This window comes from Periophthalmus magnuspinnatus, chromosome 16, assembly GCF_009829125.3.
Source record: "Periophthalmus magnuspinnatus isolate fPerMag1 chromosome 16, fPerMag1.2.pri, whole genome shotgun sequence".
Lineage (NCBI taxonomy): Eukaryota > Metazoa > Chordata > Actinopteri > Gobiiformes > Gobiidae > Periophthalmus > Periophthalmus magnuspinnatus.
Window position 1 is genome coordinate 30,082,415 of NC_047141.1, and position 25,017 is coordinate 30,107,431.

The 25,017-nt window shown below is 38.9% G+C and overlaps 2 protein-coding genes across 2 annotated transcripts in view; one reads left to right on the forward strand and one right to left on the reverse strand.

Annotated features, from left to right (window-relative positions):
- The window catches only part of zyx (zyxin), a 282,791-nt gene that overhangs the window by 37,396 nt on the left and 220,378 nt on the right, over positions 1 to 25,017 (forward strand). The window lies entirely within an intron of this gene.
- On the reverse strand, positions 1,086 to 24,744 carry rap1gapl (RAP1 GTPase activating protein-like). Its single transcript, XM_033980501.2, has 19 exons — positions 24,547 to 24,744; positions 22,962 to 22,991; positions 22,790 to 22,880; positions 18,686 to 18,721; positions 18,563 to 18,610; positions 16,765 to 16,965; positions 15,408 to 15,505; positions 15,249 to 15,327; positions 13,686 to 13,739; positions 13,523 to 13,606; positions 13,350 to 13,450; positions 5,527 to 5,656; positions 5,276 to 5,437; positions 4,565 to 4,636; positions 4,397 to 4,483; positions 2,785 to 2,943; positions 1,799 to 1,879; positions 1,253 to 1,272; positions 1,086 to 1,176 (listed from the first exon to the last, which is right to left on the reverse strand). The coding sequence occupies exons 1-19, from the start codon at positions 24,630 to 24,632 to the stop codon at positions 1,101 to 1,103; spliced, it is 1,695 nt and encodes a 564-aa protein (XP_033836392.1). The 5' UTR covers positions 24,633 to 24,744; the 3' UTR covers positions 1,086 to 1,100.

Below are 25,017 nucleotides of genomic sequence, written 5' to 3' on the forward strand. Positions count from 1 at the left end.
ACTACTACTACTACTACTACTACTACTACTACTACAGGCATGAAAACTACTACTACTACTACTACTACTACTACTACTACTACTACTACTACTACTACTACTACTACTACTACTACAGGCATGAAAACTACTACTACTGTTACTACTACTACCACTACTACTACCACTATTACTACAGGCATGAAAACTACTACTACTGCGGGCATGAACTACTACTGCTACTACTACTACTACCATTATACAAAATTGACACTTACCTCCCCAAAAAAAGTAAAAAAGTTTGCTAGTTTGTTTTATTAATATCATATCAAAATGTGATCATTTAAAAGCCGCACTAGGTAACTTTTCTATATGAGGGTCTGTTGTCTGCTTGTTTCCATGGAGATGCTATTGCTTTGCTTAGATTGTTCCAAACTTTGACTCTTATCTCCATAGAGTCCAGTCGCACTGGACTATAAGTCGCATTTTTGGGGGAAATTTATTTTACAAAATCTGAGACCAAGAAGAGACGATTTATCTTTAAAGGTAAAGTTATAATAATGAAGATGTGAAATAATATATTTTAATACAATGATAATAAATATAAAATACATATAAATATAAAAAGACCCCGAGATACTTGAACTCCTCCACTCGAGGCAAAGACTCACCACCCACCCGGAGAGGGCAAAATAATAAAATAAAAATAAAAATAAAAATAAAAATAAAAATAAAACAAAAAATAAAATAATAATAATTTCATATATAAGTTGCATCTGAGTATAAGTCGCACCCGGACAATGAAAAAAGTGTGATTTATGGTCTGTAAAATACGTTAATCTTTCTCCGTGGGCAGTTCCAGGTCAGAACATTCATTTTTTACCATAAATAAAGTTCAGTCTGTTGATGTTGCTCCAATAGTTTTATTAGCGTCACACTTTACTATAAACTATAAAAAAAAAAAATTAAATTATATCTATATCAGTAAAATACTATACAATTTAACTTTTACATCTATTTACATACAGGACATCCACAGAGTCAATGTGTAACGACGACAGCAGCTACAGCTCAACAAAACGCCAAACAAACCACAGATCTGTAGTGTTTTATGTTTCGTCTTAAGGACTCGGGTGGTCTTTGGTTTCTGGTCCCAGTCCGTCTGAATTTGTGGAAAGAGACGCTGAAGATCTGTCACTGAAAACAAAATATTATCAGTGAGCTTATAGCAAAGGTTTTGGAGATTTAGTTTGGTTCATGACGAGTGACGTACCTCTCGGAGTCTTTCTCTGTCTGTAAAAGAAAATTGTTAAAATATAAGATTAATAAAGAGTCAGGACATAATCTATAATGTTGTTTCCTCGTCACAAACAGACCTGGAGTTGCTTAAAAAGCCCATATTAAGATGTTTAACACACAAACGAACCTGCATATTTAGTTCTTGGTGCACTTCTCTCAAACAGAAAACACTCTGTTCAACCTTGTGATGTCATCATGTGGTGATACAGGAAGTGCTCCACTGTGTTTTTAAACTCCACACACCTTCACTAGAATCAATTGGATCATTTCAGCTTTGCCAATTTCTACTGAACTAAAGTTAAAAAGGAGCTATTAACTTGAAAACTACCACTTGATGACATCACAAGGTGGAACAGAGCATTTTGAGGTTTGGAGATGGAGACAGACTAATAATAAAGTGTTACTCAAACATGTGTGAATGAAACAAAACACGACTCCAGCTCTGTTTTTAAGGAGGTAGCCGTATTAGCTTGAGCTTTGATTTTTATACAAACATTTTCAGTAATAATTATTTCTTTACCTTGTGTTTTTGTGAAGAAGTTCCAGTTTTTCGTGGCACACCGAGAGTTTCAAACGAATGGCTCCTTACTCTGATGGCTCTCTGATAAACACATTTAAACAGAGTCAACACAGGATCATGGCGTTTTAAAGGAGCATTACGGAACTTTACTGATATTTGATCTGCCACCTGTTTGTCTCCATTTAGATGTGATCACTTTAGGCTGTAATGTTCCACAGTATGGCATTAGACGCAGTGGTGGAGCATAAAGTAGAAAGTAGTAAGGTACATTAGTTAAGAGTAAATTTTAGATATTTAAGTACATTTTACAGTGGATACTTTTTTGCTTTTACTTCATTACATTTGAGAGCAGTATCTGTACTTTTTACTCCGCTACATTTTTGAACAGGACTGAAAAATAAAAGTATTTTTTATTGTAGTTTGAGACCTTCTGAAAAGGCTGAGGGCGTATTTTTATTTTTAACACGTTCATAATTTGAGCAAAACAAAAATATACAAATAAAAAAGCTGGAAAAACGATTGATTAAATTGTTTCTGTTGAACAAAATTTAGCACAAATGTTAAGTACATTTTTAAACAGGTACTTTAATACTTTACTTAAGTAGATACTTTTACTTGAGTATTTTTTGCTCCAGTGTCTGTACTTTTACTTTTACTTGAGTAGATTTGTTCACGTGATACTTTTACTTGAGTATTTTTTGCTCCAGCATCTGTACTTTTACTTTTACTCGAGTAGATTTGTTCTTGTGATACTTTTACTTGAGTATTTTTTGCTCCAGCATATGTACTTTTACTTTTACTTAAGTAACCAGACTGAGCGACTATTTATTTTCATGTCACATTTTTGTTGCGTGAGACTTTTAAAATTTCCAAACAAAAGCAACAACTACATCGCCGTGGAGACAAACAAACAGGTGACAGTCGCTCCACCAGAAAAGTTCCACAGCACAGCTTTAAAACACATGTGGACCAAAAGATAAAAGTACCTTGAAATTCTCTATGAAGCCCCCCGTCCCCTCAGAGCCCGTCCTGCTGCCTTCAGTCTGAGGGAGCTGAGCCGACAGAGACGGATCTCCCATCATGCACTGCGACCGTGTGAAGAGCTCAGTGCGGAGGGTCTCGAGCAGCGACGACCTCGTGCGCAACTTAAAAACAAAATCTGAGGAATTAACACAAATCGACACAAATAAACTGTTCACTGCGTTGCTGCGTCGTCTCTAGGCTCTTTAAAACGACTAAAATTCAGAATATGGATTGTTAAGAAGCTCAGTTTGTGGAGCGTTTGTCCACTGATCTAAAGGTTGCTGGTTCAAATCCCGCTCTCAACGTAAACATCGTTGGTTGAGCGGGTTGGCGGTGCGATTCCAGCTCCCTAAAATGAATACTTTTGTTGTTTTCTTGGCCAAAACACTCACATTACAGTCTCAAACCTTATTCTCTTTCCCTTTTAGTATCTGTCCCAAGTTTTGAGCGTTTGAATCTGTCCATTTCCTCGTGTAATCCTGTCTGTGTGAGTCCTCGCTGGTGATTGGACGACTGTTTTCCCACCTGGCCAATCGTGTGTCTCACCTGCAGCCCCTCCCCTTTTTAAAGAAACAGAACACACCTGTCTGTGTCTCATTTAGTTTTTAGTCACTCGTTTGTCTCCGTGTGTAACTTTGCGTGTTCCAGACTCTAGTTTAGTTGTTTTTATGTCTCTCGATTCTGTTTTTCGTGTTTATTTTGAGACACTCATGGTTTTGTTTTGTTTTACATGTCTCTAATTTTGTCACTCGTTTTTAAAGACCTATGTCACCAGTTTTTAGACACATGAATCTTGTTATTTTTTATTTCTCAGTTTACCATAGGTTATTTTGTTTGCTTTTTATTTGCTTGAATATTTACATTTTTTCTTTTTTTTATTACTTTACTTTTTACAGTTGTGGAAAAATTACAATTCTACATGAAAAGTGATCTATTTGTGAAGCCCGGTGAGTTTTGAAATACAGAAAAAGGTTTGTTCTTTGTTACAGCAGATACAGACGCAGACCTTGTCCACAGACTCCATTCTCCAGTCTATTAATTTATACCAGAAGCAGAGTGAATTTGTTTTACACCTACAATTTTTGAGGTGGTAAGACAAGGTTTGAACTTTGAGAGTGTTTAAACAAGAGAGAAATGTGACAAAATGTTAATGCCTGTGTGAGAAGAGTGTATAAAGTGTGTGGTGAGGGGTTTTACAGACAAAAACATAGAGAATAATTGTAAAAAATAAAGCTGATACTTCGCGGATTTTGTCTATTATGGGTTATTTTTAGAACGTGACCCCTGAGATAAACGAGGGACCACTGTAATAAAGTAAACCATGAGCCAACACCAGCAAATACTAAGAACTGAATGTATTAAAAGCAAAAAGTAAAGTTATTTTAAAACAACTACAACATCTGGAGGCTGTGTTCTCTTTGGTTTGGTCTTGTTCTAGTCTTGGTTTTGTCCAGGTTTAGTTCCAGGTTTGGTGCCAATTTTTATTCATATATAAACTTACATCTTAAATCTATAATTAAAACCATTCAACTACATTAATATTCTGAATTCAATCACTTTAGTTCCGTGTCGTACCTCTAGTCGGCTGAACTGCTCGGCTTTGTAGCACAATATCTCAGCGTTGATGAGTTTAGTGAGAAGAAATTCCCTCAAAAGTGAGCGCTAAAGTTCAAAACAGGAAAAATATGACTTCATACATATCAAAATTAAGACAAAATGATGTGTTTTTTCTATATTTCTTACATCTCTGAACACTGGTGGGTCTGGGAGAACGGGGCAAAAGTTCGGAACGTCGTCTCGAGCCGTGACTGAAACCTGAACAAAGGAAAATGAAATTAGTCTGAAGAACAAAGACGCCTGAACTTTTCACCAGAATCGAATAATTTGGTTTAGTCCTGGTTTAGTCCTGGTATAGTCCTAGTTTAGCCCTGGTTTAGTCCTGGTTTAGTCCTAGTTTAGCCCTGGTTTGGCCCTGGTTTAGTCCTGGTTTAGTCCTGGTTTGGTCTCGGTTTGGTTTTAGTTTAATCCTTGTTTAGTCCTGGTTTGGTCCTGATTTAGTCCTGGTTTTGTCCAGGTTTCATCCTGGTTTAGTCCTGGTTTGGTCTTAGTTTAGTCCTTGTTTGGTCCTGCTTTGGTCCTGATTTAGTCCTGGTTTTGTCCAGGTTTAGTCCTGGTTTGGTCTTAGTTTAGTCTTAGTTTAGTCCAGGTTTAGTCTTAGTTTAGTCTTAGTTTAGTCCTGGTTTAGTCTTAGTTTAGTCCTGGTTTGGTCCTGGTTTAGTGCTTGTTTAGTCCAGATGTAGACTTGTTTTGTTCACGCTTTAGTCCTGTCTTTTCTGTGGTTAATGTTTTGATTAATCGTGCTCATAAAGTTTGATTTGATATTCATTTGAAACCATTTTATCCAGAAAACACACTGTTCCATCCAGTCCCTCCTGTGTGAGCGTGTGTTTTTACCTGATAGCCACGCCCACTCCCTCCATCACCCCCGGCGACGCTCCGAACCACCACAAAACAGTGCAAAAAATGGGATTTGATCACGTCTGGGAGAAACGGGGTCCGTCCCTCTTGATAAACCAGCGCTACGATGTCATTCCCAATGTGTCGTTTTCTCTGCAACTTTGGAGATATAAAAGAAAATCAAATTCACACTTTACGCTAAATTAAGTGATAATACTGGACGTGTCTGGGGTGAAAGAGGTGCTGACCTGCTGGGGGTCGCAGTCGGTGAACGGGAGCTTGGTGGTGACGTGGAACATGATTTCTCTACCGTGAAACGACGTGTAAACGGCTTCACTTCCTGTTTGACCGTGGCAGACGTCCAGGCCTCCTCTGAACCTGACACACGGGTGAAATCATGATGTAACACTTTAAAATCAAATCATTTTATCACAAAAACAAATCTTATATCTCACTGAGTCACAGAGAAGAAATTGGTAAATAGTAAAACTTTTAATACAGCGCTTTTCCACCTTTAAAGAGCTTCACATCAAAGGATCCACTCACCCATTGTGCACAAACACTGAGGGCGAGGGGGGTTAAGTGTCTTGCCCAAGGACACAACAACAGTGCTCATCTGTTTGAGCTGGAATTGCACCGCCAACCTTCAGATCAGTGGACAAACGCTCCACAAACTGAGCTTCTTAACAATCCATATTCTGAATTCAAGTCGTTTTAAAGAAGCAGTGAACAGTTTATTTGAGTGTCGATTAGGAGTGTGCAAAAACATAGAAATATCGATATATCGTATTGTTTTATTTAATGATACAGTATCGATATCGTGGGCTGCTGTATCGACATATCACCAAGAGTATTTTTTTTGTATATTTTTCCAAATTATTCTGTCACTGTGCTACATTTGTGTGGCTTGTTTAGAGGAAAGAAACGTTTATCCGGAACATTTGACATTTTGATTCACTGTTTTGATGATTAAAATAGGTTTATTTTATACTAACTTTGGTTTAACAAAGACTTTTAGTGTCGCAGATGTGATTTAGTAAAAACGTTGTGATTTTTCAGAGTCGTTAAACTGCACATGTCCCTGTTAAATGTAAATGTGGAGCTCGTATAAACTGTGGATGAGAAATACAATGGCCAATGTAACAGTCTGATGTGTTTTTCTAGTTGGTAAAATGCACAAAACAAAACGCGCTGTTATGTTCATTCACCTTCAATAAATGGGAGCTAAATAAATAAAATGAATGCTTAGTTTTTGTGAAAATGGGGTTGATCATTAAGTGTCCCGAAAGCCTTTATTTTTCACTGAATCATATCGAATCGGTTTAAAATATATCGTATCGTATTGTATTGAATCGACAGTGCATTTTATCGAGATGTGTATCGTATCGTGGCCAATGTATCGAGGGATGTTTCATATCGGCAACTTCTTAACCACCCAGCCCGAGTGTCTATATGTGTTAATTCCTCAGATTTTGTTTTTAAATCACACACAAAGTCGTCGCTGCTCGAAAACCCTCCCCACTGAGCTCTTCACACGGTCGCAATGCATGATGGGAGATCCGTCTCTAGCCACGACCAACAGATCTACTGTCACCGCTGCTGTTCATACAGATATAACACACACAGACTTCAGCCTCTACTTTAAACCCGTTTCACTCGGTCCTTCGTTTCGTAACAGATGATGAATTTAAAACTCATCACTCTATGAAAAAGTAGACTGGCCGTCGCATCTGTCAGACGAGAACAAGGCTGTATAAAATGAATTTACTTTCTTTCTTTAGTCTTTATTTGTCAGGGACCGCGTACAAATTCATTCATCTTACAAAAAAAGATGTTTGTACCAGAGTTCATCATTGACACTAGCCGTAAAATATAATAAATGTCCAGTACGTGATGTTTCCTTCAGTCCAAACACATAAAAATCAAATATGTGCAGGTTTTTACACAGAAACACAAAAGAACAAATGAACCAAACTGATGTCGACACATTTGATGATCTAAAATGTACTTTTTTCAAATTTCTCGTAAAGTTATTCAGCTCTACAGACAGTTTCAGAGTCTGGAGCTGATTCTCTGATGGTTTGAAATGAAAAAGCGACAGAGCAAAAGCCGAGGATCTGTTTGGACCTGTGCAGTTTGGGTTCTGTTGAAGGATCCCAGCAGGGGTCGCCAAAGGGTGCGTGAACGTGACGTCACACTGTTTAATAATGCTTAAAGTAGCTAAAATATCATGATATTGAGTGAATGCCAAATTGTTTGCTAAACGTGTACTTGTGATGGCTTTGTTTTCATTTTTATATTTGATTTGCTAATGATGCTATGATAGTTAAAGTAGCAGTTATACAAAATTGATCTGTTAAATATGACTGAACAAGATTTCTGAGTTACTTAACTTGCTAAGAATGTTTAATTAGAAATCATATATGCTTATTTTGCTATTTTTATGAATTTACCCTATTGTACCTTTAATTTCGCATTTATTTATTTATTTATTTATTTATTAAGGACAATGTGCAGATACATTAAAAAGATGGCTGCACCAGATTTAGCAAAATGCTAATTTCCATCTGTAGTCCTTGGTGTCACAAACATTAAAAACAATTCACATAAAAAGTGCAATACAAAAGACAATGTACAAGTGTGCAAAATTTTCAATACACAGTGCAAACTACAAGTTATTAAAATGCAACAAATATCAGAATAAATACAGTGTAGTCGCTATCAGATGATACCCATGAGGGGAACATCTGATAGCTCTGTACCTTATTGGTATTATAAATATAAACAAGACAGTAATATGACACTAAGACAGTACAATAACATTCATGATTTGGTAATCTAGTGGCCATCAGATGGTACCCACGAGGGTAACATCTGATGGCTGAATACCCGTCTGGTATAGTTAGTGTGAGCAGGACTGATGGTCAAGAAGCCAGTTTTTAACAGCCCATGAAAAGCTGTGATAATCTGCTATGTTCTTAAGATTTTCTGGAAGCCCGTTCCATTCCTTGATGGCTTTAAAAGAGAAGGCAGATTGAGAGAAAGCGGACTTTCTTGTAGGAACATTACAGTCACCCCTGGACACGGACCTTAACACTCTGCTTGTTAGTTGTGAGCAAGGCTGTACATAGGTCTTTAGTGGGGGTGGGGCTGCGTCATGCAAGATTTTATGTACCAGTCGAATATCAGAGAACCTGATCAAGTTGTCAAAGCTTAATATTTTAAATTTGTCCAATATGTAGCAATGATGGTAACGTCTGGGCTTTTTATAGAGGATTTTCAACGCCTGATTATGCAATGATCTAAGAGGATTTAGTACTGTTATTTTGTCTTGAGACCATGAGGAAATATAATACAAAATGTGAGATATAATCATAGCATTGAGATAAGATTTTGCGGCTTCTAATGATAATGAGCTTCTAATGTGTTGGAAGTTAGCAATGTTGAATTTCAAGACATTACAAACCTTTTCATTATGTTTTTTTAAAATTAAGGGTAGGGTCTAATATGACTCCCAGATATTTAACTTCCTCGACATTTTTAATCCTGCAACCATTCACATAAATATTTGGACATACACTTTGACTTTGTTTGTTTGAGAAGTACATTGTAACAGTTTTCTCAGTATTCAGAGTAAGGAAAGATTTGTTAAACCACTCTATTGCTTTTACCATTGCCACAGATAGCTTAGCTGTGACAGAATTTGAGTCGGGACCGTGTGTAAGGAATACTGTGTCGTCAGCGTACATCACGATTTCTACATCTTCACAAATAGAAGGTAGGTCATTGATGTACAATCTGAAGAGCAACGGCCCCAGAATGGACCCTTGGGGCACGCCTGCTAAGCAAGTAGTAAATGGAGAGATTTTGTCATTTATCCTTACACACTGGTGACGATCTGCCAAGTACGATTGAAACCAACTGACAGTGTTTCCTGAGAGTTTAAAATTTAGCATTTTTGTCAGCAGCACTGAACGGTTAACGGTGTCAAATGCCTTACGGAGATCCAAAAAAATAGCCCCAACCACCCCTCCCTTGTCCAGACTGGACTTGATCACCTCAAGCAAATAGCAACATGCTGTATCCGTGGAGTGTTTTGACTGGAAGCCAAATTGCATTGGATGCAACATATTTCTGTAGTTGAGGTGGTCAATAAGTTGTTTCGCAACAATTTTTTCTATGACTTTGGAGACCACAGGAAGCACACTAATAGGACTATAGTTCTTGATATCCATACGATTTCCTGATTTAAAAATAGGTGTCACAATAGCTGTTTTAAAGGAGTCTGGAAACACACATTCACGTAACGACTGATTAATTGTGTGCATAATTGGTGCTGCCAAAATATTCTTATGCTTCTTTAAGAAAAGTGTGTCAAGTCCCCAAGAGTCTTTTGCTCTGGAGTTTGAAAGTGATGAAATTATGTTAATGACTTTGTCTTCACTCACATCACAAAAATCTATAACGTCCACCTGAGTGGAAAGTGGTCTTCCTCTGTGGCCACATGCCACAATTTCCGACAGAGCCAGCAAGTGATGTCGCAGGTTGCTCTGTGTTCGATGGGTTACACAGTTCTGAGATGGTCATAGTCGTTGAACATGTTAGCTACAGTGAGATTGTCCTTTATAGTTTCTTGTCCTTCAGGTAAGAGTGCTCAGCTGTTGTATGAGTTTATATTAAGTTCAATAGCTGCATTTCCAGTCATATATTCATGTGTCTTTTAATAATTTTTGATGGTTTTTACTCTTATGTTTTGTTTTTGCTTGTGCTTGTAATAACAAGGTGATGATTTCAATATCGCTATTTGATGATTTAAATTATTCTACTTGCCCTGGCTATAGTTCAAATTAATTTAAAGATTTAAATTTGTTCTAAATTGAAGTTTAAAACAAAGTTCAAAAGTTCAAACTAAGTTCAGGCTCAGTTCAAGATGAACTCAGGCTCTCAGTTCATCTGGAAAGTCCCTCAAACCATATCTGTGAATGTGGGAGGTGCTTTAGGATCAGGCCATGTTCACAGTTGAAATTTGATTGGCTCTCAAAATCTGGGAAGTCCCTTGAAACTGTATATAAGCTGTGCCCATTTTAAGAGCCACAGGAGATAAGTTTTGATGGGGGACACTACACATCTCTCTCTCATTGATATCTTCTGTGTTGCCTCGATCAGGGCTGCAGGTCGCTCAATCTCTGGCTAATTTGGTATTGCATGACTCACAACCCAATCACGGGGTGTATAGAAGTGGAGCTAGGATCAGCTTCTGCGCTACCTACTTCATCGTTCGCAGGGTGAATTCAAGGGGATGCATTTGTAGTCTGTCGGGGGCTGCATCGCTTGGGAATTCATTTGAACCTGTTTCTATACGACAAACCTGCCGTGTTTTGGATGTAAAGGGTTGTTATACTCTCATGCTATATCTGTAGTTATATTGACGCTCCTGCATCCGTAGCCCATTCTTGATTCTTGAGCAACAAAACGCCTAAAAGAAAGACATTTACTGACTGCATCTCACTCTTGTCCTGACACTCGATCTCCTTTACTTAAAACTAGACACAAAGTTTAGTAGTTGGCAGATTGGTTCTCTGAGGACTTTAATTTTGTGAGGTAAGTCTCCACACTTTCTTACACTTAGCTGGTCAGGGTCCGACCTTGGGAGGTTGTTGAAGGATCCGAGCAGGGGTCGCCAAAGGGTGCGTGAACGTGACGTCGCACTGTTTTAATGATGCTTAAAGTAGCTAAAATATCATGATATTGCTTGATTCTGTGTGCTGAACTATATTCTGTATAGATATAAGTCACACAAAAAGTAAGACGAGGAAGTCTGAAGAAGAGTGTTTAGCATTTGGCTTCACCCTGACTCTGGTGGGACTCGAGGACAGACCAGTGTCTGCTGTGTCTGAAAATGTTGGCAGCGGACAGTGTGACAAATAAGTTAAGACGCCTCATTACACCTCAGTCACGCTGATAAGACGCTGGAGTTTTTTCAGCGTAAACGTGTCAAATATTAACAGCAATCATCCCGCTTTGTGAATGTCACTTAAACCGGCGAGCTCTGAGCATCATATAAGTGGTGTACCAAATTCCTAAACTGCTTGTTTTAATTTGATAGAAGATAATTGAGAAGCACTGCCCTAGCTCAAGGTTTTAGCACTATTACCCGGATCCCTACCCCATATACCCATTACATGAACATTTCATATTTACTTAAGATATGACAGTGGTGATAACGAAGGGGTTTTTATCGAGCGCCTTTACTGCCTGATTATGGCATTAAAACATGTGACAGTGCCCTCTAGTGTCAGGCTGTTCCTCGTGCGTCTTAGGGAAGAGATGTTGTATCAGATTGAGTTGTGTACCGGTACTTTTTTTGTCTACTTTTTGAAAGACACGATTTGATCCAAATGAACTCCTAGGAACTTTGTCTCTCTTACAATATTTATTTTAGTGATAACTTCTGTCATGAGGAATGTATCTCTGCTCCTGTTCTGCCTCCCTGTGTGCTCTCCCCCCTCCCTCACCTGCCTGAACCCGGAGCTGGGCGGAACTCTCGGCTCCTCCCGCGCGCACCTGTGTCCCATCAGGGTAATCATCACCACCTGCCGTGGATAAGAGGAGCGGGGAGAAGACACTCGGTGCCAGATCGTCCGTGTGTCAACATTCCTGCTCTCGCTCGTTCCTGCTCCTGCCTCTGCGCTCCAGCTCCGGTACAGTCCACCCCTCTGCCTTGCCTCCTGTCCCGTCTTGGTCTCCGGCTTGCTTCCCATCTCCTGCCCTGTCTCCCGCTCTCTGGATTACTCCTGCTGGGTCTTCCCTGGCCCTGTCCCTGGTCCCATCGTGCTCCGGCCCTGGCTGTCTCCGTGCCTGCTCTGGACATCCCTGCTTGGCTTGCCCTGGTCTCGTCCTGATCCTGTCCTCGTTCTGGTCCTGGTTTCCCGTTCCTGCTCTGCACTACGCCTGTCTGGTCTGCCTCCCGCTCCCTGCTCCCCGTGTGTGTTAAATGAACTATTAACTATTCACCATTTTGTGAATAAACACTGTAACTCTGCCCCGAGTCTGCACGTCTTTGGTCCTCCCAACCCCACCCGTTATGACAACTTCATAAACTGCCTGCATACGTCACTTACTTAATACAAGATCACATGACTGTATAAGTTTAAGGTCTGTCCCAAAAATAACATGGAATATATTTCAAGAACAAGCAAAACTGGAGACTTTGGTGCCGCTAATGCACTTTAATGATCTGCTGATAAACATTTATACTCAAACCTGCTCCTGTTTTTAATGTTTTAATGGATTTATGTAGTAGTAGTTTGTTCTCCATCTATAAATAAAAATGCATGAAAAAGTCTGCTGGATAATTAAAGAGCATTATTAACGTATTTAGTTGTGATTAAATGAAAAAGTGAACACTTTGAGTCGTACAAACGGGGTTAAAAATGTTCAGTAGCCAATAAAAAAATCACGTAAATGACAATCTGCTACTTTCTACAGTGAGATGGAAGTCACTACTGTATGTATTTTTAAGTTTTAGGTCAATATTGCAGTTATGTTATAGTTTAAAGGTTCTATATTACACAAAATTGACTCTTGTGAGCTTTAATCCACCTTATAATGTTGTTACCTCCTCAAAAACATACCTGGAGTTGTGTTTTGCTTCATTTACACATGTTTGAGTCACACTTTATCATCTCAAAACGCTCTGTTCCACCTTGTGATGTCATCAAGTGGTAGTTTTCAAGTTAACACCTACCGTTTTACCTTTAGTTCAGTAGAGATTGGTAATTCCAGACCTGAAATCATCCAAATGATTCTAGAAATGAAAGTGTGTGAAGTTTAAAAACACAGTGGAGCACTTCCTGTATCACCACATGATGACAGAGTGTTTTCTGTTTGGGAGAAGAGCTCAGTCTAAATACACAGGGTTTGTGTGTTAAACGAGTGTGAATGAACAAAAAAACCACAACTCCAGGTCTGTTTGTGACGAGGAAACATTATAACATAGATCAGATCATGTTTTATCTTCTTTAAACACAAAATAATACTAATATAAAAAAACAAAAAAACTCAAACTTACCCAGTGAAACCTTGGAGCTGGATCGTGTCTCCCAAAATCGAAAGAAAATCCTTAAATTCATCACTTTCCTCATTGTTACTGAGTATTTCCTCTTCTGTTAACTAAAAAAAAAAAAAAAAGTGTTCATTAAAATCATCATATTTGACATATTTTAGCTTAATTCTGTAACTTACCTGTTTGTCTCGTTGATACAAAACACCAAATTTAAAATTAGGAGACACTCGATGTTCATCAAACGTCTGGATTAAGTCTGGAGCCTGAAGAAGAAGAGAAGAGTTTTTGAAGGTGACATTAACATATTTCTAACCCTGAGCTCGTTCTGAGGTTTTGTCTCACCTTGAGGTAACAGACGGCGTCAAACTTCGGCACCGTCACTTTATCACAGAGCATCTGCAAACCACAGACGACTTTTTATTTTCTTTGAGACATTTCTGAAGACGCAGCTGCAGCCCAAACACGTCAAGGTAAAGCTCAATAATAAGTCTGACTGCGAAGTAACGAAGAAAAAGTAGTAAAATCCTGAACTTAAGTTGCATTTTTAGGTATCTGTGCTTTACTTAAATGCATTTTACAGAGGTACTTTTACTTTTACTTCACTACATTTGAGAGCAGTGTCTGTACTTTCTACTCCACTACATTTTTGAACAGGACTGAAAAGTAAAAAGTACTTTTCATCTGATTTGAGGGGTTATTTTTATCATGTACGTGACTAAAGTTTTCCAGTCAAGCTTCAGTTTTGAGCAAAATAAAAATAAAAACACTAAATTTATAAGAAAAATTAAGAAATGGATTCGTATTGCTGCTGTCGACCAAAATATGTCTCATTTTTAACCAGTGTCACTGCATTTACACTTAAACAAATAAACAACACTTTTACTTTTTACTCTTAAAGTACATTTTTAAACATGTACTTAAATACTTTTATTTAAGTAATTTTTTTCATGTGATATTTTTACATTTAACTTTTTACCTCTGTATCTGTAGTTTTACTTAAGTAACAAAACTGAGTACTTCATAAGATAAGATCAGTACTTTAATAAAAATTTGATCACAAAAAAAAAAAAAAAAAAAAAAAATCTGTGTTTATTATCCATGAACCAGGAAGTATGCTGGTGCACAGTTAGCATGGTAGTTGTGATGGCAAAACTCCACTCTGGCGTCTGAAAGTTGTAAAACACTTAAAACATAAACTGCAAGGAATAATTAAGATGTTTGTAACACATTAGAAAAGTGAAGATTATGTTTGAACTGCTGCAAATAGTTTAAAATTAACTAGTTTTTCACATTTTTAGATGGTAAATACAGCTCCTTTACACCTCAACATGTCTGTAGAAAACTGAGAACTGTTAAAATACTGTAAAAAGTACTTATACATGTGTGTACTTTTTGTTTTCCTCCTCTCTGAACAGCCCCAGTGATAAAAACTGTGATGTTACACTGCCCCCTTCAGGCCTGACTGAATCAAGCATCTTACACTTTACATTTGACTGACTTAAAAACAATATTTATTTGATCTAAGCTATTTTGAGTTATCAGAAAATGTATATCGTGATACTAAGACTCGTATTAAGTTGATGCTCATTTCAACAAGTATCAAAACTGAAAAAGAATCGCATTAATTTGACAAAATTACATCTTTTGTGAAGTTTTGGTAGAAGATTCTTGCTTTATATCTGAACGTAGACATGATTTTCTTTGCAAATTTACATTTTATTAGCTAAAAAACACGACTGGGGCAATAGTAGCTCAATTGGTGAAGTATTTGCCCAGTGATCTGAAGGTTAGTGGTTCAAATACCGCTCTCGACATAAACATTATCGGTTGAACGGTCAGATCCAGTGACACACAGGTTGGCGTAGTGTTTTTATCACAACATTGACCTTATTTAAAATGTTTTACCTTCGCTAATTCCACCGTCGACGGGATATTTGGGAAAAGCGACAGTGAGAAAACGCCATGCAGGGAGCACTCCTTCATCCTGTCACACAACACAATATGTTTTAACGTTCCAAATACAAAAAAGTACATTTAAAATCACGTTTACTTAAAGAATGTTACCGTAATATTACTCGAATCCTGTTCTCGTCTTCTTCTAAACAAACGGACATCACGAGCGACCCCAAACACGGATCCACTGCGGTGAATGAGTGATGGTACTGCCACGACAAATCAAGTGGTTCATTTTAAAGGTAAACTGTGGAACTTTTCCAGTAGAGGGTCTGCCACTGGTTTGTTTCCATGGAGATGTAATCGCTTTTGTCTGGAATTTTTGTCTGGAATTTTGTCACTGTTATTCAAGGTGTTTTAAAGCAATAAAACACCTGTAACCTGGATAAAACTAATGCCCTACTGTGGCAAAGCAATAACATCTCCATGGAAACAGAATATTGTCAGAATGTTCCACAGTATTGTATTAAATGTGTTGACCTTGAAACCTGTGCGTTCTGACTGTGAGCAGTGTGACCTGTGTCCTGTCCCGAGGCGTTACCTTCTTGTCTCTATGGAGGTGGATAAGTTTAATGCCATACTGTGGAACATTCCAGGCGAACATCCCCACGAGACAAGTGTAAGCCAGCCCCAGCGCAGAGTTACATAGTGCGGCTTTAAAGTGCATTTGACAAACTGTTTCACATCATTATATTGAGGATTTCATGTCTAGTTTTCCTGATTTGACACTTTTGGTTACGTTTTGGTAAAAGTACTTCCTGGTTGGACACGTAAGTAAAGGTAATTCCAACTGTTACCTAGCAACCACAATGTTAACAAGGGCCAAAACCAGTTTAAACAGGTTTAAACCTGTTAGAAAAATGTCTTCTTTATGAGAACATTGTCGCTGGAATGTTCTGTGTTGATGACAGAGGTCGAGCTGTTCAGTTCTCAGCACTAGTTCTTGTATTTTTCTACTTTTCTTCTTTCCTTCTCATGAACTATAAAATTAATGGACCTCCTAGCCGCCGCACTGGTCTTAAATGTTCGTATTAACATGCTCTACACGATCCTGGTGTTTTTATTTCGCTAGTTTGTCTGTAAATGAAGATATAAACATTAATAACAGACAAACCAGGTGCCGTCTTTCCCCAAGGTCTCTCCGGCTAGCGTTAGCAACAGGTTTGATTGACAGCGTTGCTAAGGGCCCGCTCCCTTTTAAACCAGCAGTGCGGGCAGGAAGGGGCGTTACCTTCAACATCCTCGCTTTGGATTGGCTCTTTGGTTGCTATGATACTCACTGTCAGAATTCCAAACTCAAAACTCGTCTCCAAATTAGCCACTATAACTGCTAGCCTCGATCAACCAACACTTAACTGACATACAACTATGATAAATATTTGAATTTCTGTCACATTTGTGCTTTAAGTAACAGTTTAAAGCTCAATAAACGCACTCAAACTTTAAATATCTAAACATTTCCACGTACTCTTGCTCTAAACACATGGTGGTAAACTTTGGCATCTGCGTCTCTCTCCAGGAGGTCGTAGCTCTCCTGATCCGCTCCGTGGATGGAGGAGGAGGTGGGGCTCAGGTCGCTCTGCCGCTCTGATGGAGGGTCGATCCAGAAGCCGCCCGCCTTCGAGGGCAGGATAAGTGGCAGCTCTCCCCCTAATGTTAAGAGCTGAGACTGAAATAGAAACAGGAGAGTGGCAGATAAGGACGGAGAGGGCGGTGTCAGTTCACACGGGCGTTTAAGTGTTTGTCACAGCTTTTTTTTTTTTTTTCAACAGTTTTTTTTAGTTTTTTTTTTAACTAGTGTAATTCATTTAACTCATTTCTTTTTGGTAGTTTATCTATATTTGATTACTTAAACACTGTCAGGGAGATAGTGTTGCTTTGCCTGGAATGTTCCACAGTACAGCATTAACCGTATATATCTCCACAGAGACAGAAAAGTAACACCACAGCAGGAAAAAAAAATGTTTGGAATGGAATAAATGGAAGATTGGTTAAGTTTAATAACATACTGAGGAACATTTCTGGCAAAGAAATGGCATCTCCATGGAGATAAGCAGAAAAGTTACATAGTGCAGGGAGGGGTGAGGAGAGAAAGGGGGAGGAGGAGAAGGAGGAGGAGAGGGAGTAAGAAGGAGGCAGGGGTCAGAAGAGAGAGGAAGAGGAGGAGATTTATTTCATTTTATTTTCAATTTAATTAAATATTTCACTTCATTCTATTTTTTATTTAGTTCAATTTAATGTAGTTAATTTTACTTAATTTTTATTTGTATTTATTTAATTTTTAAAAATGGAATTATATTACTTTTTAAATGTTATTTTGTATTTTATTGTTACTGTGATGTATTCAACACAGATTTATTTTTGTTCGTTTTAATAGATTTTCCAAAACTAACACAATTTACCTCAGGTGGGAGGGGCACATTTACCTTGAGTGGGAGGAGCACATTTACCTTGAGTGGGAGGGGCACATTTACTTTGAGTGGGAGGGGCACATTTACCTTGAGTGGGAGGAGCACATTTACCTTGAGTGGGAGGGGCACATTTACTTTGAGTGGGAGGGGCACATTTACCTTGAGTGGGAGGGGCACATTTACTTTGAGTGGGAGGGGCACATTTACCTTGAGTGGGAGGGGCACATTTACCTTGAATGGGAGGGGCACATTTACTTTGAGTGGGAGGGGCACATTTACATTGAGTGGGAGGAGCACGTTTACCTTGAGTGGGAGGGGCACGTTTACCTTGAGTGGGAGGGGCACGTTTACCTTGAGTGGGAGGGGCACGTTTACCTTGAGTGGGAGGAGCACGTTTACCTTGAGTGGGAGGGGCACGTTTACCTTGAGTGGGAGGAGCACGTTTACCTTGAGTGGGAGGGGCACGTTTACCTTGAGTGGGAGGGGCACGTTTACCTTGAGTGGGAGGAGCACGTTTACCTTGAGTGGGAGGGGCACGTTTACCTTGAGTGGGAGGGGCACGTTTACCTTGAGTGGGAGGGGCACGTTTACCTTGAGTGGGAGGGGCACGTTTACCTTGAGTGGGAGGGGCACGTTTACCTTGAGTGGGAGGAGCACGTTTACCTTGAGTGGGAGGAGCACATTTACCTTGAGTGGGAGGGGCACATTTACATTGAGTGGGAGGGGCACATTTACCTTGAGTGGGAGGAGCACGTTTACCTTGAGTGGGAGGAGCACGTTTACCTTGAGTGGGAGGGGCACGTTTACCTTGAGTGGGAGGGGCACGTTTACCTTGAGTGGGAGGAGCACGTTTACCTTGAGTGGGAGGGGGAAGTGGCACCTCTGCTCGTCGATCCTGCTGCCCTGAAGAACAAATGAAGATCTTAACAACAACAACAGCTCAGATCAGTGAAAACGATCGATCCAACTGTCACTCACCTGCAGCTTCACAATGATCTCAAACAACTCTGACTCCTGATGAGAGAAAGAAGTGAACAGAGGAAGGAGAGAGGAGAGGAGGGAGAGGAGAAAGGAGAGATGAAAGAGGGAAAGGAGGGCGGGAGAGGGAGGGGGAGGAGAAATGAAAGAGGGAGAGGAGAGAGGGAGAGGGAGGAGAGATGAAAGAGGGAGAGGAGGGAGGGAGAGGGAGGAGAGAGGACAGAAGGGAGAGGAGAGATGAAAGAGGGAGAGGAGGGCGGGAGAGAGAGGAGAGATGAAAGAGGGAGAGGAGGGCGGGAGAGGGAGGGGGAGGAGAGAGGAGAGATGAAAGAGGGAGAGGAGAGAGGGAGAGGGAGGAGAGAGGAGACGAGGGGGGAGAGGAGAGCCAGGGAGGAGAGAGGGAGGGAGAGAGGGAGAGGGGGAGGGAGTGAGGAGAGAAAGAGAGAGGGAGGAGAGAGAAAGGAGAGAAGAGGGAGTGGAGAGGAGAGGGAGACAAGAAGAGGGGAAAGAGAGAGGGAGGTGGGGCGATAGAAAGAGGAGAGAGGGAGGAGGTGGGGCGGAGAGGGCAAGGTAGAGAGAGAGGACAGAGGAAGAGGGAGAGAGAGCGGGAGGAGAGAGGAAGAGGGAGAGAGGGGGAGGAGAAAGAGAGAGGAGAGAGAGTGGGGTCAAAATGAGATGGAGAGAGGGAGGGGGACAGTAGAGAGAAAGGGACATAGAGATGAGAGAGGGAGAAAGAGGGAGGAGGAAAGAGAGAAAGAGAGGGAAAGAAAGAGAGGAAGAAAGAGCAGAGAGAGAGATGAGAGAGGGGGAGAAAGAGAGAAAGAAAGGGAGAGAGATGGGGGAAATGTGAGAGAGAGAGTGGGAGAGAGAGGTGTGTGAGAGAGAGGGAGCAAAAGAAAGTGAAGGAGAGAGTAAGAGAGAAAAGGGGGTGAGGGCAGAGAGAGGAGGGAGAGAAAGGAGATGAGGATAAAGGGTGGGGAGAGAAAACAGAAAGAAAGAAAGAAAGAGGAGGGAATTGAGATAGAGAAGATAGAGAGGAAGACAGACAGACGAAAGAGAGGGGGAAGAGGTGAGAAGAGAGAGGAAAGAAAAAGAGTGGGAGCATGAGACAGAGAGAGAGGCAGAGAAAAAGAGAGAAGAGGAATGAGACACAGAATAAAAAGAGGAACCACACAAAATGAAAACTGTGCTGTTACTTAAGGACTTCTCTTTCTTTGTAAAAGTCCATACTGTGTTAAACTGTGTGAGCTCATGTCTGTGAATCAGAACAAAAAAAAAACAATTGACGTAAACGGCTGAACTGAATTTTAAGTCAAATCGTAGAACTGAAAATTCAAAAAAATAAAAAATAAAAAATCATACTTTCAATTTACCTTTTTTTTATCAAAACATTTAATTTTCATTCAATTTCTGTTTTGGCATTTCAGTTTCAATTATAAAATATTCACTTTCAGTTTCTAGTTCCACAGATAAAAGCCCAAAACTGTGAGTCGAGACGTGTGATGTAACTGTAATGACGTCGACACTAACGTCCTGGTTTAGCCCTGATCTAGTCCAGGTTTAGTTCTGGGTTTAGTCTCAGTCTCTGTCTGTTTTAGGGATGCACCGATCCAGCTTTTTCAGTTCCGATACCAATTTCAACACTACGGCCTTAAGTACCTGCTGATCCGCGATATTAATCAAGAGCAGAGACTAAAAACAGCATTTATTTCCTTTAAAACAAGACAGAACTGATGCAAATGTGTCATGTAGCTGTTATTAATCTGTGAGGTACCTACAGAACAACTTATAGAAATAAAAATTCAAACATTATGAGGCTTTCTGGGACAACTACAACCAGTAAAAAGTTTTATTACATCAATTTATCTGTTTAACTGGGATATCTGCTGGACCTGTTGCTAACGCTAGCACCTATGGGGAAAGAAGAAGCCTGATTTGTCTGTTATTAATGTTCATTTACAGACACAATAGTGAAATAAAAACCCCAGGATCATGTAGAGCGGGTTAATACGAACATGACCAAAATGACGAGTTTGGCAGCAGCAGGTACAGAGAGAGGACACAGTTTTTCAAAAAAAAAAAATAAACTCAAAATAAAAATAAATAAATAAATAAATAAATAAATCAAAATAAACTCAATATAACAAAAAAATCCTGAAAATAACAAAAAAATAAAAATAAAAAAATAAATAAACTCAAAATAACCTGAAAAAAACCAAACAAAAACTCAAAATAACTCAAAAAAAATTTACTCAAAATAAAATAAAATAATAAATAAACCTATAATAACTTAAAAAAAAACCCAACAACCTCAAAATAACTAAAAAAAATGAACCCCAGGATCATGTAGAGTGGGTTAATACGAACATTTAAGACCAAAATGACGAGTCTGACAGCAGCAGGTACAGAGAGAGGGCTGAGTTTTTCAATAGAAAGTGAATTGAAGCCAGAGTCGATGGAGCAGGAAGTGCGACATGATCACTTCCTATTTAGAATGCCGCTAGCAGGTTAGCTATGTCCATTTATATATACAGTCTATGATCTGTGCTGATATCCCATACTAGTATTCGATCGGTGCGTCCTTAATCATTTTGTTTTCAAGTTACAGCTCCCTCTTATTTAGTTCAGTAGAGAAAAGCAATTCCACGTCTGAAATCATCCAAATGATTCCAGTGAAGGTGTGTGGAGTTTAAAATCACAGTGGAGCACTTCCTGTATCACCACACGATGACATCACAAGGTGGAACAGAGCATTTTGAGCTTTTCTATTTGAAAGAAGAGCACAGCCTAAATCTGCAGGTGTGTTAAAAATGTCTGAATGAAACAAAAAAAAAACACAACTCCAGGTCTGTTTGTGATGAGGAAATATTATAAAAACATTATAAAATAGATCAGAAAACAGTGTAACGTGTTCCCTTTAAAGAGTCAAACTTAAACTGCCTTAAAAAGCAAAATACAAGATTGTTTCCTTGTATCAAAAACATTCAGAAACAGCGTGGATCAAAACGACTTTAGGTTTGTGTAATAAAAATGGCGCAACTGCTATGTGCACTTTAAATTGTGTATGAAGTTTACCATAACAAGAGAATTTCCCCTTGTAAAATACTTGCAGAACTGAAAATGCTCTAACCCACAAGCTGAGGACAGAGATGATTTAGCAGCTATTATTTTTAACTTTATTCAAACTAGGGCTGTCAAAAGTATCGAAAATCAGACACTAATCAATACTAAAACTAGTATCGGAAGTAGATACTCATTTGAGCAGGTATCGATACTGAAAAAGTCACATGAACAGGGCAGAAATGAACCTTTCCTGAAGCTTTAGAATGATTTTGAGCTGAATTAGAACAAGTATAAGACATAGATTAATATACGCCCATGGACCACTATGAACCTATTGGACACTGAGGGATTACACAGATATAACACACATGGGAATAAAAAAAGAATTGACTTATACTCCAGAAAACACAGTACAGTTGTCCCTCGCTATATCACGGTTCACCTTTCACGGTCTCGCTGTTTCGTGGATTGTTTCAGTGCAATTTTACACACTTTTTTTTTTATGGCATATGAGCGTGCATTGTGTTCTGCGTCCTGATTGGCTGATGGACTGTAGACCATTGTCCAATTGTCCAAATTTACATAAACGTTGGATCGCAGTGTGACTCTTAAGTGCTGTATGTTTGCAATTTGTTTTCTCCCCGACAAAACCCACAATGTCGATGAAACGTTCTGCACCGACAAAGACGCCTACGAAGGTTTGAACTTTGACAGAGTTTAAACGAGAGAGAAATGTGAGAAAATGTTAATGTCTGTGTGAGAAAAGTGTATAAAGTGTGTGGTGAGGAGTTTAACAGCTGCAAAACATAGAGAATAACTGTAAAAACTTTGCAGATTTTGCCTATTGGGGGTTATTTTTAGAACGTAACCCCCGCGATAAACAAGGGACCACTGTACTACCACTTAATTTAATGAAAGTCACACTCTATTGTCTAAAGAATAAAGAGTGTTTTTCGGTATCAGTATTGAGTCTATTCCTCACTAACCCTCATTCAAACTACACTTGAGTCCATGCGCCCTCTACTGGCAGCACGTTTGTACCTTCTGATTGCTGCTGGAGCTGAGGACAGGTGTGGGCTCAATGGTCGGAGAGTCCAGGATGTTCATTAAAGTGGCTCCCATGGACTCGGGTCTGTAAAAGGGGAAAGGTAAAACTTTATATAGAGAGCGACAAAGTTAACGTGTAAACAGCAATAAAAATGAAACTCCTCACCTTGACGTATCCTCACATGATCTGTCCACGCTATTGACAAAGATTAAGATTAAGAAGTGTTCAGGCTTGTCTTGGTTTAGTCCAAGTTTAGTCCTGGTTTAGTCCTGGTTTAGTCCTGGTTTAGTCCAAGTTTAGTCCTTGTTTTGGTGGGAATGTACCATAATTATCACATTGTGGAGCCTAAAATCTGTATACATTTTTGCAGTGGTGGAAAGTAACAAAGTATAAGTAGTAAAGTACTGCACTTAAGTAAAATACAGATACCTAAATTCTACTTAAGTACATTTTACTGTGGATACTTTTTACTTTTACTTCACTACATCTGAGAGCAGTATCTGTACTTTCTACTCCACTACATTTCTGAACAGGACTGAAAAGTAAAAAGTACTTCTCATATGATTTTAGGAGTTATTTTTACCATGTTCGTGGAAACATCCTGACTAAAGTTTTCGAGTTCAAACTTCAATTTTGAGGAAACAAAAATAGCACAAAATTCATCAGAAAAATTATGAAATTGATGTGTATGGTTCCTGTTATACTGTACTCAGTATCACTATTTACTCTTACAGTATATTTTTTAAATGGGTACTTAAATATTTTTACTTAAATAGATGTTTCCATGTGACACTTTTACTTGAGTAACTATTTACCTCCATATGTGTACTTTTATTTATGTAACAAAACAGTTTTCTTCATCCACCGCTGCATTTATAGAGACAAAATCTGGTTCCCGTGACATAAATCCTTCATTATTAGATCAGTGACACGAGTTAAAGTAAAAATACATGTTAAAAGTTGGTTGGTTTGGCAAGTAGTAAATATAGTTATCATAGTTCAGTCTCCAGGAAATGAATGTAAGTTTATGTCACTGGTGTGTGCGTAGGTATGAAAGGAAAAGTAAGTTGAATATTGAATGAATGAAGTACTGTTTGAAACAAGATAAAGGTTTATACAGATTTCCCCATAAAATAAAACAATAATCATATAATTTGACCTGTGTAAGCCAACAAAGGTTTATCTTATGTATGCAAATAACATATGTTTGTATTTACACTTTGCATAACAGTGTTCCCAACTGACAATTCTGTTTTTGTGCAATAAAAACATTAAACTATTCCTCACGGGTCAAATCATTCAACTTTAGATTCTCATGCACCAAAATAACAACAAAACAATGTATTTTTTTATTCATTTTTTGGCTCTGTTCTCACAAATTTGTTTAAAATATTTGACTTTTTCTCAAGGGTCAAATCATTCAGCTGTAGATTTGCATGTACCTGCTCCAAAATAATAACAAAACAATTAGATTTTTTATTTTTTTTAGGAGTGGATCCAATTTTCAAAACAAATGTATCAGTTTTTGCAAGTTTATTTAAAATATTTCAGTATTTCTCAAAGGTCACGTGAGTCTCCTTTTCTTACAGTAAATAATAAAAAATAAGTATTTTTTGTACATTTTTCCATACAAAGCTATCAATTTTCACTGTTAATTTTGTGTCTGAAAATATAATTCAGTTTCATTATCATTTTTTCCATGTTTCCAAATGGCCTCTGATCATCTGTGTGCATGTTTGTTTCGACTCACCTCCCATAGGCTCCGAAAGTCGAACTTCTTTTCCTCGAGAAGCTTGTGTCACCACGCTTCTCCATCGCCGTAGTGTCACTGGTCATATTTACACTTTACCACAGTGAAATCAGCACTGTCTACAGCTGAAGTAATTCCCTCTATCATTCTAGCGCTGCTCCTCCTCTCCGCCCCCTACCTCTTCCTCATTTAAGCTTCTCTTTCCTCTGGCGTGCTGTCAGTCTGGAGCTTTAACCCTCTATTGGTCCAAACTGGTGTAGCCATTGTAACCTGCACAGACAGAACACAGTCAGACCGGACACACGAGGCAGACGTGCTTCAACTTACACCGGTGGCATGTACGCGGCGTCTGAGCCTATAAACCAAGACTTCATTATAGAAAAGAAATGGGTGAGATATTAGTCCCAGACCTGTTACCCTTTGAGCAAGTGGGGATCATCAATTATTGACAGAGCTCACAGTCAGGGTGAG